At 56.5% G+C, this 12,445-nt stretch overlaps 2 protein-coding genes across 2 annotated transcripts; one reads left to right on the top strand and one right to left on the bottom strand.

Moving 5' to 3' along the window:
- Positions 1-1,846: 1,846 nt before the first annotated feature.
- Positions 1,847-5,444, top strand: MRS44_003106 (uncharacterized protein; the record flags this gene model as incomplete). Its single annotated transcript, XM_046268325.2, has 2 exons — positions 1,847-2,085; positions 2,186-5,444. The coding sequence occupies 2 exons, from the start codon at positions 1,847-1,849 to the stop codon at positions 5,442-5,444; spliced, it is 3,498 nt and encodes a 1,165-aa protein (XP_046137216.2).
- Positions 5,445-7,307: 1,863 nt separating this feature from the next.
- Positions 7,308-11,743, bottom strand: MRS44_003105 (uncharacterized protein; the record flags this gene model as incomplete). Its single annotated transcript, XM_065623094.1, has 7 exons — positions 7,308-7,634; positions 7,686-7,893; positions 7,948-8,233; positions 8,281-8,411; positions 8,465-8,796; positions 9,190-9,277; positions 9,585-11,743. The coding sequence occupies 7 exons, from the start codon at positions 11,741-11,743 to the stop codon at positions 7,308-7,310; spliced, it is 3,531 nt and encodes a 1,176-aa protein (XP_065479166.1).
- Between the last annotated feature and the right edge of the window lie 702 nt (positions 11,744-12,445).

Below are 12,445 nucleotides of genomic sequence, written 5' to 3'. Positions count from 1 at the left end.
ACTGTCCAGGTCAAGTCGTCACCTCCTGCAACTTGATTACCAGCAGGGTCTTGGGTATAGATGGCTGGGCAAGCAAAGCAAGTTGGTACATTATTAGATGAATAGTCTGGGGAAGACTGTCAGAGCAAGCCAAGCTGCGAAACGAACACCCAATGGCTCGGCTCGTATCCAGGAAGAACAAACTCGTGTTGCTCCACGATGAAACCTGAAAGTACACGCTCGCCCCCTGACGGCACCACAGCACAGTACAGTGCATATACCAAACAGACAAATCAACTGCCAGCCAAAGCAGAAACGGCACTGCAGGTTTATATCTGCATCCATCTGTACCCTAACACGGGGACTGCACCGCAGAGGTACAGTACCTCAAACTAACTCGAATCGTCCTGGCGACGACGGAACGGCTCGGTTTGGTTACCTAGCGAGAGTTTACCGCACAAAAAAAAATAAAAAAGCTTGACACTGCATGCAGGAGGGAGGAAAAAAGACAGGTAAAATTCCCACGCGGCGGGCGCCGTTTCATGCTCGGCGTGGCCAGGACAAGCAGGTTGCGTGTTGTGTCGCTTTGCTCGTGCCGTAGGATGCCCTGTGTGCGGGCTTCACCAAGTTTCCATACCGCAACTGGACGCGTAGGTAAGGTACACAGCCCTGAGGGGAACTCGCACAGCCCGGGCTCGACTGTTGCAAACGTTCTCAGTCGCCCTGGGGGGCTGGACGCCCACTAAAATTATCCACCTGGGCAACTCGTCCATCCCCCAAAACTGCCCACAAGGATACAGAGAGTGTGTGTTCGCTCCAGGGCAAAAGCTGGCCACTAACGGCCGTTCGCTGTCCTGTCCGCGTTTTTGGTTAGCGGGCCCCCCCGGGGGGCGTTGATGTACAGTACCTGGCTACTGTACTGTGCTGTATTGAGTGTAGTAGCCTCTGAGGGCAGCTTCCATGCTCCGTTGGGTCTGGGCTGGAAGGAAGCAAGGCGTGGGCTCTCTCCCCTTCTCCTTCCTCCTCCCACTCCCACATCCCTCCTTCCCGCCCAAGGTGCTGCTAACTCCCGCCTCCTCCTCCTCCTCCTCCTCCTCCACCCCCCATTTTGCCCCGTTCTCCATATCGCGCGCGCCTCGTCTGCTTCTCCAGGCCCCGTCAAAAAATCTTCCTTTTTTGTCCTTCTCCATGAGGCCTGTATATTGATCCTACCCTTTGTTTGTGCCCTCTCCCCTCTCACACACTCTCTCTTCCTGTCCCCCCCCTCCCCCCTTCATATAGTCCCCTTCCCCATTCCCTTCCTTTTTGCATCACTCCCCAAGCCGCTGGCTCGGACGACGCTGGACGGCCACTGTCCAGTCCTTCACAAGTTCCAGCGCTCTCGTCTGGCCACAGAAAAGTCCATCGTCTCGATCGGCTCTCCTCCCGGATCGCCCTGTCCCTCGACATCCATATTAGACCTAACGACTCTCGGTCATCAACTGCTCTCGGCTCCGATCTTGTCCTCGTCTCCTTCGTACGAAGCATCCTTTGTAATACCGACGGCTCCTGGATCTCTTCTCGTTCGCATCGCGCTCCTTAAATCCAACACCCCCGTTTCTGTCGCCTACCTACGGTGCATCATCCTCGGCGCTCCACGTCATCATCCACCCCTTCGTCCATCGCTTGGGGTCAGAAGAAAGAAGCTGCTGCAATACCGTACTGTTCACTAGACGACTTCCTTCCCAGGGCTGTCCTTTTCGCCTCTAGATACGACTACACGATTTGATCCACTGGTCAAACCGATCCCCGCTGCGAATAATAATCCACTATCCGGCCCGACACCTCTTCGTGTCACCGTCTCATGAGGTCGGCTAGATAATTGATAATGTCAACTTCTAGATCCGAACACTTGACTCTTGGCTACGCCTCCCAGTCTGCCAGTCAACCCCGTTCCACCTCTCCCTCCGCCAACAACTCTCCCATCGACCCTCTGCCGCCTTCTCGCTCTCCATTCGGCCTGTCTGGTGGTCTCAATCCCTCTGGCAAGATGGCGAGTAATCCGCGATCCGGGGCTGGTTCTCCGTCGCACGAGATGTCTGGTTCCAGCCGTCTGTTTTCCAAGAGGTTTGTCCGTCCCAATCTCCGAGCTGCTTCATCTCCTCGGATTGCCATCATGTCCTCCACTTGTGACAGTTGCTGACGTGGGCATTGTCTCACCGCGCAGGGCTCGCGAGATTCAGGCTCAAGAGGGCGTACCGGGCATGCCGGGGAGCCTCTGGGGTGGTCCTCCCACGAGCGGCAATTCCACGCCGCTGCGCGAGAATATTCCCGAATCCCCAACCGATGGCTTCCCCGACTTCGCCCAGCTTCCCACGCCAGACTCTATGCCTCAGACCAGGCGCGCTCGTGCCGGCACGGTACCTTCGCGCTTCTCTCCCGGGGGAGTGGCCAACGGCATGTTGGGCGTCGCTGGCTTGGCTGCAAAGACCAGCAGGCCAACGCCGACTCAGAGCCCCTTCAAGTCCCCCTCTCCCAACCCAGACCCCCAGGAGAACCCGGCTGCCAACTCCAGCTCCACGCTCCTCTCCCGTCTGCGAGCCGGATCCATGCCCCAGAGAAGCCAGTTTGCCCCAATTCCCGGTACCAGCTCCCCATTCGGTCCCTCCATCTTCAGCAGCTGGAACCCCGCGGGTGTTGGGCGTGAGCGAGCTTCCACCCTCGCCAGCATTGCCAGTGTGGGTTCCAACGGTCCCAGCTCCCCGGCTCAGTCTCAGTTCTCAAAGGAAGGCGGCGGCGAGTCTGATGTCCACATGAGGACCCTGGATTATCTCGGCCTCGCAGAGACCCCGCAGCCTCCCCGCGCCCAGCTTGCGACTCCATACCTGGCCAACCTCGACTTTACAAAGCAAGCAAGCCGTTTCCGATCCTACTCGGTCAACAACAAGGACAAGTATGCCGATGACGAGGACGACTATGATGCCGACATGCCTCTGGATCCCCAGTATGTGGCTGCCCTCCAGGATCAGCTGGCAGCTACCAACGCCGCAATCCACAACCACAACCTTGCCGTCCAGGCCTTTGCCAACCAGGCCTCGGCCACCCGCCCTCGTGCCCGCACCGCTGGTGTTTTGGATACTCCCGGTAGTCGACTTATGAGGACCTACATGTCGAGTGGTTCCAACATCCCTAATGCCATTGCGCCTGCCGAGATTCGCCTCCAGGACGAAAAGGATTACGAGGACCTCCCTCAGGCCGTTGCTGGGATGAACCTTGGCAGGTCCAACAGCCGCAATGCCGGCCTTCTCAGCGCTGACGAGCAGGGCCTTGAAGGACCTACCAGCGCACTCTGGCTGGGTAGCATTCCCACTTCAACCACCACGTCGACCCTGATCGAAATGTTCAAGTCCCACGGTCCCATCCTGTCCGCCCGTGTCCTTACCCACAAGAACTGCGGCTTTGTCAATTTTGAGCGTGTTGAGAGTGCCATCTCGGCCAAGGCAAGCATGAACAGCAAGGAGATCTTCCCAGGTGCTGGACCCATCCGCATCAACTTTGCTAAGCCGCCCTCTGCTTCCAACACTCCTGGTCATGACGGTGTTTTCCCTTCTCCCAGCCCTGATCCATTCGCCAAGGGACAAGACAATGCTCAGGGCGCCAGCTCTGCTACCCCCGCTGGTGAAACTGCCCCCGCCCCTGCCTCAGCAAACGCCTCTCCCAAGGTTCCAGCTCTTCGTGAGATGACTACGGACATTCTCGACATTGTCAAGCAGTTTGGAGCTTCGGACGAGGACAGGTTCAGGATCTCCCGCAACCTTCAGTCAGCCATTCAGTTCAACTCATTCGTTGAAGAGATTCCCCCGATCCGCGAGCCCGCTCATACTAGAGTCCACGATGCGCCAAAGCTCAGAGATATCCGCAAGCGAATTGACAACCAGAGCCTGTCTCAGGCGGAGATTGAGAACATTGCCGTCGACATGCTCCCAGAGATTGCCGAGCTTTCGTCCGACTATCTGGGTAACACTGTGGTTCAAAAGCTGTTCGAGCACTGCTCCGACCAGCTCCGCGATGCCATGCTGACCGAGATTGCGCCTCACATGGCTGAGATTGGCGTGCACAAGAACGGCACTTGGGCGGCCCAGAAGATCATTGATGTGTGCAAGACGCCCGCCCAGATGTCCATGATTGTCGAGCACCTGAGACCCTACACGATCCCTCTCTTCCTTGATCAGTACGGCAACTATGTTCTGCAGGGGTGCCTCAAGTTCGGTGCTCCCTACAACGACTTCATCTTTGAGACGATGCTCAGCCGCATGTGGGAGATTGCTCAGGGTCGGTATGGCGCCCGTGCCATGCGAGCCTGTTTGGAAAGCCATCATGCTACCAAGGATCAGCAGCGGATGCTCGCGGCTGCCATTGCCCTTCACAGTGTTCAGCTGGCAACAAACGCTAACGGCGCCCTGCTTCTGACTTGGTTCCTGGATACCTGCACATTCCCCCAACGTCGCACCGTCCTCTCGCCTCAGCTGGTTCCCTACCTGGTGCACCTTTGCACTCACAAGGTTGCCTATCTCACTGTCCTGAAGGTGATCAACCAGAAGGCCGAGGCTGATGCCCGAGATGCGATCCTCAAGGCGCTCTTCTTCACCCCCAACGACCAGGTTCTTGAGGCCATTCTCAAGGATCATCAGTGCGGTGCCACGCTCATCTTCAAGGTGCTTACGACGCCCTTCTTTGACGAGTCGATTCGCACCCAGGTGGTTGACAACGTGAAGGCTGTCCTTGTTAGAATCAAGGCCCAGCCCAACCAAGGGTACAAGCGCCTGATGGATGAGGTTGGCATCTCGACTCGAAACGCTGCCAACAACCGTGATGCCAGCACTCACGCTGAGCAGCGCCAGCGACCAGCCTCGAGACAGGCGAATTCCAACGGTCATCACCCTCAGTCTGCTCACTCCAACAAGCCGTTCTATAACCCAATGAACGCCCCGGCTAACCCCCCTGGCTTCGACATGCCTTATGGCGGCCAGAGGAACGAGGCAGGCGATGGCGCTGTCTCGGCATTCCCTCAGTTCAACCAGGGCATGATGTACAACGCGCCCAGCGGCCCAATGCCTGCCAACCTCCAGCAGATGCAGTACCAGCAGATGATGAACCGTGGTCCGCCACCCATGAATTACAACTTCCCTCCCATGCAGGCTGGCTACGGGGGTTTCAACGGTCCCAACCCCTCTGTCGATCAGTATCGTCAGCAGAACATGCCCAATGGCAGCCCAATCCAGCCTCCTGTCTCGCAGATGCCTCAGATGCCTGCCGGACAGACCCCATTTGCGCCACCGGGGTTCAACATGGGAATGGGCAACTATGGCTACGGAAACATGGGAGGAGGCATGCCCAACATGGGCTACATGCAGCAGGACCAGGGTAATCCCAGACGCGGCCGCGTAAGTACAGCTCAGTCTCGCAACGATCGGCAGAGAAACTAACGAGGTGTTTGTCAGAGATGATCAAATCAGCTGTGCTTCAGCGGCGTCACTGGGAGCTGTTTGCAACTTAGACGGATCTTTTTGAGCTTTTCTTCTCACTTTTCAGGCCAGTTCCGGCACATGATGCCATCAGGAGTTGGGGGGTATTAGGGGGGTTCTTACTTCGGATACAGACATGCATGGCAAAGATGGCCGCGTTGTCACGATGACCAAATACGGTTGGTATGGGCCGGGTGTCCCATGTGCGACTTTGGATGCCTTGCGCTGCGAGATCTCTTGTTTCAACGCCTGCCTCCTATCTCTTGCTTTGCTTTGCGTTGCGGGAGCGCACTTCAGGCCGGCCTTGAATGTCTAACTCTGACGCCGCCAACAAACAAAAGACGGAGAAGCGGGACTATTCTATTTCCACGATTGAACGAACCTGGGGGAAAATCACTTTTTAAGAAAGAAAGAAATAAAACTACTCGACGATTCTTGTTCAAGGCGGCGACAGACGGATTTATGTATGGGCTCTGGTCTGGTCTGGGTTTGTTCAATTCTCTGTAGAAAGGAAACCTTGGCACCTCTTCAAGGGCCTGCGGCGAGTCTTGGTCACACGAGTGAGATTTGGGCGCGTCAACGGACTGAAAGGAATCTTTTTGTTGGGCTCAATCAGCCTTGGGTGAAGAGGTTGGGTGGGTTTTGCGAAGGATATTTGGCTCAGCTTACCGGTGAAGAGGTCACTGGGGAAGAGAGGCCAAAGCTGGCTAGCAGGGCAATGCCTCGCAATGAAAGGATTGTTGTATATTAAAATGGAAGAATAGGAAGATGGGGGCGCTTTTACGACCTTGACCTTTTCACGGCCTCGCAATTGATCTTGTTCATATGTATGTACACCAATGTCGTTGGAGCCAACGTTATCAAGGTTCTAGACTCCCGTCGTCAATGAGATGACCAACGCATGTATGGATTACTCTTTCGACTACTGTAGGCACTGAGGAATCAACAGGTCAGTCACGGCAGCAGGAGGAACACGCATGGCAGATTGTTAGGTTTGATATTGGGCTCGCCTTCTTGTGTCTTTTTTTATCCTCGATACCGAAAAGGAGCTATATCCATCACCATTCCACCCCTTCCTTCCATCCATCCATCCACCTACCCTTCTTCCCCTCTCCGGTGGGTGATGGGATGAAAATCTCATCCTATGTCACTCCACCGAAACTATGATACAACAAGAACATTAAACGCAGCGCTGCTTTGGGTGGCCATGTTTGTGCCACCCGCCTAAACCCCCTCCCTGGTGCTTCAGTCCGCTGCCGCCCCGCTGGCGGGTGAAAGAAGAAAGAAAAAGGAGATTCGTTTCGTCCATAATATAGTGGTTTTGAGAAGTAGAGTCGCAGGGAAAGACCACGAATCAGATGGCACTGGGAAGAGAAGAAGATGCGAAGAGGGGGGCGACCATGGGCAATAACCTGAACGGCAAGCTGGCACAGGAAGAGAAGAATCGGAGAGGGCGAGGTGGAAGGGAGAGAAAACAAAATGTCAAGAGAGCACCCAGGTCGTTTCTATGCCGTGGTCGTGATGATTTCGAAATACCAAAAGCCTCCCAAACTCCAGCGATTCATAGTCAGCGGGCTCAAGGGGTTTCGAGTTGTTGGGGTTGATAGAGTGAGAGTGCTCGCATGCGTGTGAGAGCTTTGAAATTCGTACACAGATTTCTATGAAAAGGAAAAAAGTGAGAAGAAAAGGGGGTTACGCTATAGTCAAACAAGAGTGCCAATTTTGGTCGAGAATCGTTGGGAATCGTGATGCTCTGTCGTGACAGAGCGAGTAGGAAGAAGGTCGAGGGGTTGTAAACCACTCTCAGAACATGTCGATGGAGGTTTAATCGAGTTCCATAGCGCCTTCGGCGTGGTCAATGGTGGAAGGGGGGGTAGGTTCAGTGACAGGCGGAGGCACCGCAACCTTATCGAGTGGCTCGGCGATGGCTGAGTCTTGGGGAGATAGGATGCTAGGTATCTCATGCTCCTGATCAAGCATAGTGGTGGTGTCCGGTTCACCAAGAAGATGTCTGATACGGGATCCCATAGCATCCATCTGGGCAAGCAGAACGCGTAGGCTAAGCTTGTCACTGTCTGTGAGGTGACCAGTAGCGATGTTGCCAGCATCAGTCTTGGCCATGAGTGCCAGGACATTGGGGTCAGCAGCGTCCTGTAGATATATCAGTAACATGTGCGACAAGGCGGTATAAGAACTACTCACCAAGAGAGCTGAGATCAGCTGGTCGACGCTCTCCGACTTGTGGTCCTTGAGGCTGGTCATGGTCAAGGCAACTTGCATCTCGTCCACTGACCGCTGAAGATCAGAGCCTTTGACGGGATGGCTTGAGTCCTTCACAGGCACAGGGGCGTATGACAGCCATCGAGGCTCGTCTTGACGAGGGCCGTAGCCAGCGTTTTGGCGGCGCAACCTTGATATGGCGTTAGAACACAGGGATCGCAAGAGAGGAGATGTTGCCACTAACTGTTCAATAAAGTCCAGTACAATGCCTTGGGCCGGCAGCTTGTAAGCCCGTCCAAACGAGTCGGGATCTGGCCAGCCAGAATTGTTGACGGGCTTTGACTCTGGTTCAGACTCTGTCTCGTCGTTCCAGTCCACTTCAATTTGGCCATTGTTCTTGAGGCCTCGTGACAAGGCTGGCGTGATGGTCTGCGCTCCCTTGATCTTGCGGAACCGATGAGCAGGCGCGAGCGAGCGGACCTCGGCAATTATCTCTTCAGAATGAAGAGGGCATCGCCAGTTCTTGAGAACTGGGGGACGGCCAAAGGAGGGTCCAGGCAATCAATATGCCAGTAACGCGGGCAGACGCTGCAAGGGATGATGGCCCGGACATCTGTCGCGGCCTTCTGGCAGCCGTGGCAGAGCACAGGTTGTCCATCGTCTCGCTGCCTGAAGAAGTCAGGTACTTCTTCGTAGCCATTCTTCCTCCTGTCGTCTCGGTTAGCCACTCTGATAACTAGATGCCGGGGATCGTCACTTACTTGGTCGTCTTGGCAGCCGTGACCTCTTCGTACTCGCCATCAGGACCAGCCTTGACCCCTTCAAAGCGAGTCTGCAACTTCTTGGGGAGGCTAAAAGCACGAGGAATGCTCTTCTCGAGGTTGTTCAGAGCAGGCCCAAAGACGCCCTTGTGGACAGGCACGCGCGAAGGATACCGCTTGAACAGACACTCGTTGCAATACCACTCATCAGGGAGGTCGTCAGATGGTACCATGCCCACGCACTCAAAGTGGAATGACCGAGGGCATCCGTCGCAGCAGACGACATCACCAGCTGCACCACAGGCGGAGCAGTCCTCATCATTGTCAGATATCTAACCGCCATGTCAGTTGAGTGGTTACCAGGGCAGGGCATGCATATCCAGCCACGTCTCATGTCCACGTTGGCCCGCGAGTTCATTCGCATACGATGCGCTCCTCGCTCCTCGCTTGAGGCTTGCTTCTGCTGCAACGCGTTCCAATCTGGTGGCTGGCTCGGAAAAGCGGATCATTCTTGCAGGGACCACCAAAAAAGCCCTGTCTGGTGATCCTCATCAGACAGACCAGACCAGACCAGACAGACAGGGCACGAAAAAATGGCCACCATCTGCTGAATCTGTGAAATTTGGATTTCCATCATGATGGCTCCCAGAGCGTATCGCCGTTGAAACGCGTCTCGCATCCTCCAAGTGAAATGAGAAACAAACAAGAAAAAAAAAGAAACATACCTGATCCTTGGCGGCCGCGCTGGTTGCTGTGCCATCTCCCATAGCCCGAGGCACTCCGGCAGCAGTTCCTCCTCGCTTCTTCACGGGGCTAGATAGGGCACGTATTGTCAGCAAAATTCTTCCTGATGCATGGATTCAAACAAGGCCTTGTCTTGCGGCAGAGCCTAGGCTAGCGCATCTTCGTCTCTGACGCAAATGGTGGTTGGAGATGGATGTGATGTGAGATCAGCCAAAAAAAGGACAAAAGACGTGATTTCTCACGCGTCCAGGCGTCTCTCCGTGTCAAAAAAACACCCCCAAAGCGAGAGCGACATGAAAACCACCATGGTTGGGTGGATGGGATCGATGGGATCGATGCATCTTGGAGATGAAGCATCATCTGGGGTGTGACTTACGATGACTTGACACGAAGGCCAGTTCTCTGCTTCTTGGGTGGGCGCAGCGTGGGCGTGGCAGCCCTCGAGCCTGCGACTGAGCTGCTCTCACGCTGGAAAGGCCATGCAACCGGAGAAACGGTGCTCTCGACCTCATCGTGAGGCCTCTTGCTGGCTGATCGGGTCGCCCTTGTTGTCGCTGGGGGCGCGATCGACTGACGCGTCCTCCTGGTCTTCTTGGCGGGTGTCGCAACCTGCTCATCGTCCTCACCATCACGAACCGAGCTCTCGCGGACTGTGACGCTGTTGGCAAACTTTTGCGCGTCGCGTCTGCGGTCCCAGAAGGAGTCGTCGTTATCATGGCCAGCCTCATCGGCCGGCACAGACGAGCCCTTGGCGCCCTTGGCCGCCTTGGTCTTGGGAGGGAGGAAGTTGTTCAAGACGGGAGCATCAGCAAGCCTTCCTGGCATACTGGCTTCGGCACTCACGCTGATGGTGGCACCGGTGGGTGCATCAGCGGCAGAAGAATTGCTGGTGTTTGAGATGACGGGGAGGGTGGGAGAGTGTGATGCGGATGGGCTTGACCTGGATCGCTTGGACTTGGTCTTGTTGGACTTGTTGGAGGCGGCGAGTGATTTGCGGCGGGTGGTGATTGGCCGAGGTTTTGGCGCATCGCTGGAGTCGGCCCCAGGTCCACGGCCAGCTCCAGCTCCAGCTCCAGTTCCAGATCCACGTCCAGGGCGACCAGCCGTTGCCCCTCGACGGACGGGGCTGGGGCTGCCGATGCTGGCCTCTGGAGACGACAGGCTGAGAGCCGACGAGAGCGAAGAGTCACTAGACGCAGAGTCGCGACGACCTCTCTTCCGCGACGTCGGCGTTCGGGGTTGCTTGTCTGTCGACATTTTCCGGGGTGTGTGGCGGGTGGCGTGGCCAGAGGCAGGGTGAGAGGAGTGCGGCGCAGAGTGAGAGTAAGAGTGAGAGTGAGATCGAGAGTGAGACCGGGAAGAATGCAGCGTCTTTGCCTTCTTGGCCGCTCGTCGGTGATGATGATCCTCCTCGTCTTCGTCGTCACCGTCGTGGTGCTGATGCTCCTCTTGGCGGTGATGCAGCAGTTTGCCGTAGGGTGCTGCCTTGGGTTTGTGCGGTGTGAATCGACTGTTCGTCGTCGGCGGGATAAAGTAGTAGCAGCCTTGATTGTCCTTCTTGCCCTCGCGCTTCTTCTCCTCCATCTGCTTCGAGAACTTTCGCATCGTGTCCTCGTCGGCCGTCTGGTTGAAGACGTCCTCGATCATGGCCACGAACCGGGGGTCGCCCGATTTTTCGTCGTAGAGGGTCCGCAGCGCCCACGCCGTCGGATAGCGGTAGTGCTTGAGGGCCTCATCCACTGCAGCCTCGACCACCTTGTCGATGAATTCTTTGTCCTGGGGTTCGGCCATGGGCTCGGATGCCTGGATCGTGTCCTTGATGTCCTTGTCCTTTGGCGTCTCTTTGACCTCTTTCGCCTCCTTCTCCTTGGGCTCCCTGGCCTCCCTGGTCTCCTTTGCTGCCGGCTTAGTCACAACGATGGAGCTCCTGCGGCCGCCTGACGAGCGCCGTGTCCGCCTCCCCAGAGATGCGCGACCCGACTGTCGCCGCTTCGTCCGGTTCGGGTCGTAATCCTCATCGTCCTCATCGTCTGCTGCGGCTGCCGCGTCCTTGAGCACAATGGACCTCCGCCGTGGCGGTGTAGGGGGCTGGGTGGTCGGAGGAGGGGAAGACGCTTCCGCCCTTGCTCTGGCAGCAGCTGCGGCGGCAGCAGCATCTCCATCGTGGTCGGCGTCCACGTCGACATCTGCAGCCGGATCACTCGGGATGGCCTCGGCGGTAGATTTGGCAGTGTTTGCCCCTGACGGCCTCAATATGATCCTCCGCACGCCAGAAGTGGTCTCGGGCGCGGCCTTCTTAGGCTTGGGCAGACTTCCCAACGGAGCCATATTCTCCACGACGCCATATCGCATCAGACCATCATCCTCGAAGCTCGCCTTGCTCTGCACGGTAGGCTCCAGCCATCGCTGCATGAATGCCCTCGATCCCTCGGTAGCTCCCTTGGACGCGTCCAGCACTCCGTTCCATTTGGTGTTTTGGGATTGCGCGGGGCTAGAGTAGCGAGATCGTGAGGCGCGGGTGTTTGACGAGATCATTGTGTCGACCTTTGTGTGGTTGTGGTTGTGGTGGTTGCCCCCCGTTTCCCTGGCGCCCTTCTTTTTTTCTCCTGCCTGCCGTGCCTCTGCCTGTTGCCGCGGGACAAGCAGCGCACCTCTGTAGGCCTGGGCGGGCTACTAAAGAAACATGGTCAGCCAGGGCACGCGCGTGGGGAGTAAAAAAGGGGGTAAATAGTTACTTCACTCTGGAGCAGCAGCATGAATTACTGCTGCGGTATCGCGTCTTTTCCGGGCGTTGACGCGGTGTCTTGACGAGGAGAAGAAAGGAAGAGGGTGGTGGTGGGTAGCGGGTTGAGACGAGACTCGACTTTGAGAAGGTCCAGGTAGAGGTGCGTCCCGTCGGAGCTGGCGGCGCGGGTCGGACAAGGGGTCGCGGGGGGGCGGGCAATTGAGCAACGCACGGGGGGCGAGCTGGGCCCAACAACAGCTACAGTACCAGTCCCTACCGACCTACAGCCCTGCTAATCAGTGGATGGAGGGCTATCGGCAGTGCCAGTGTCAGTGGTAGTGATTGAACTGCAACGGTACTGAAATAACGGCAGTTGTAGAGCACTGTGGTGAGGGCATCAGGGTGAGCAGCAGCTAGTTATATCCATTCATTCATAGCTCCAGTCCCCAAGCCCACCTCATGGGCATCAAACACTTCACACAGTAAACTCTCACTGTCGTGCTGCGAGCCCT

This window comes from Fusarium solani (genome assembly GCF_023522795.1).
Source record: "Fusarium solani strain SB1 chromosome Unknown bctg00000001, whole genome shotgun sequence".
Classification (NCBI taxonomy): domain Eukaryota; kingdom Fungi; phylum Ascomycota; class Sordariomycetes; order Hypocreales; family Nectriaceae; genus Fusarium; species Fusarium solani.
This window is presented reverse-complemented; position numbering and strand designations above follow the sequence as displayed.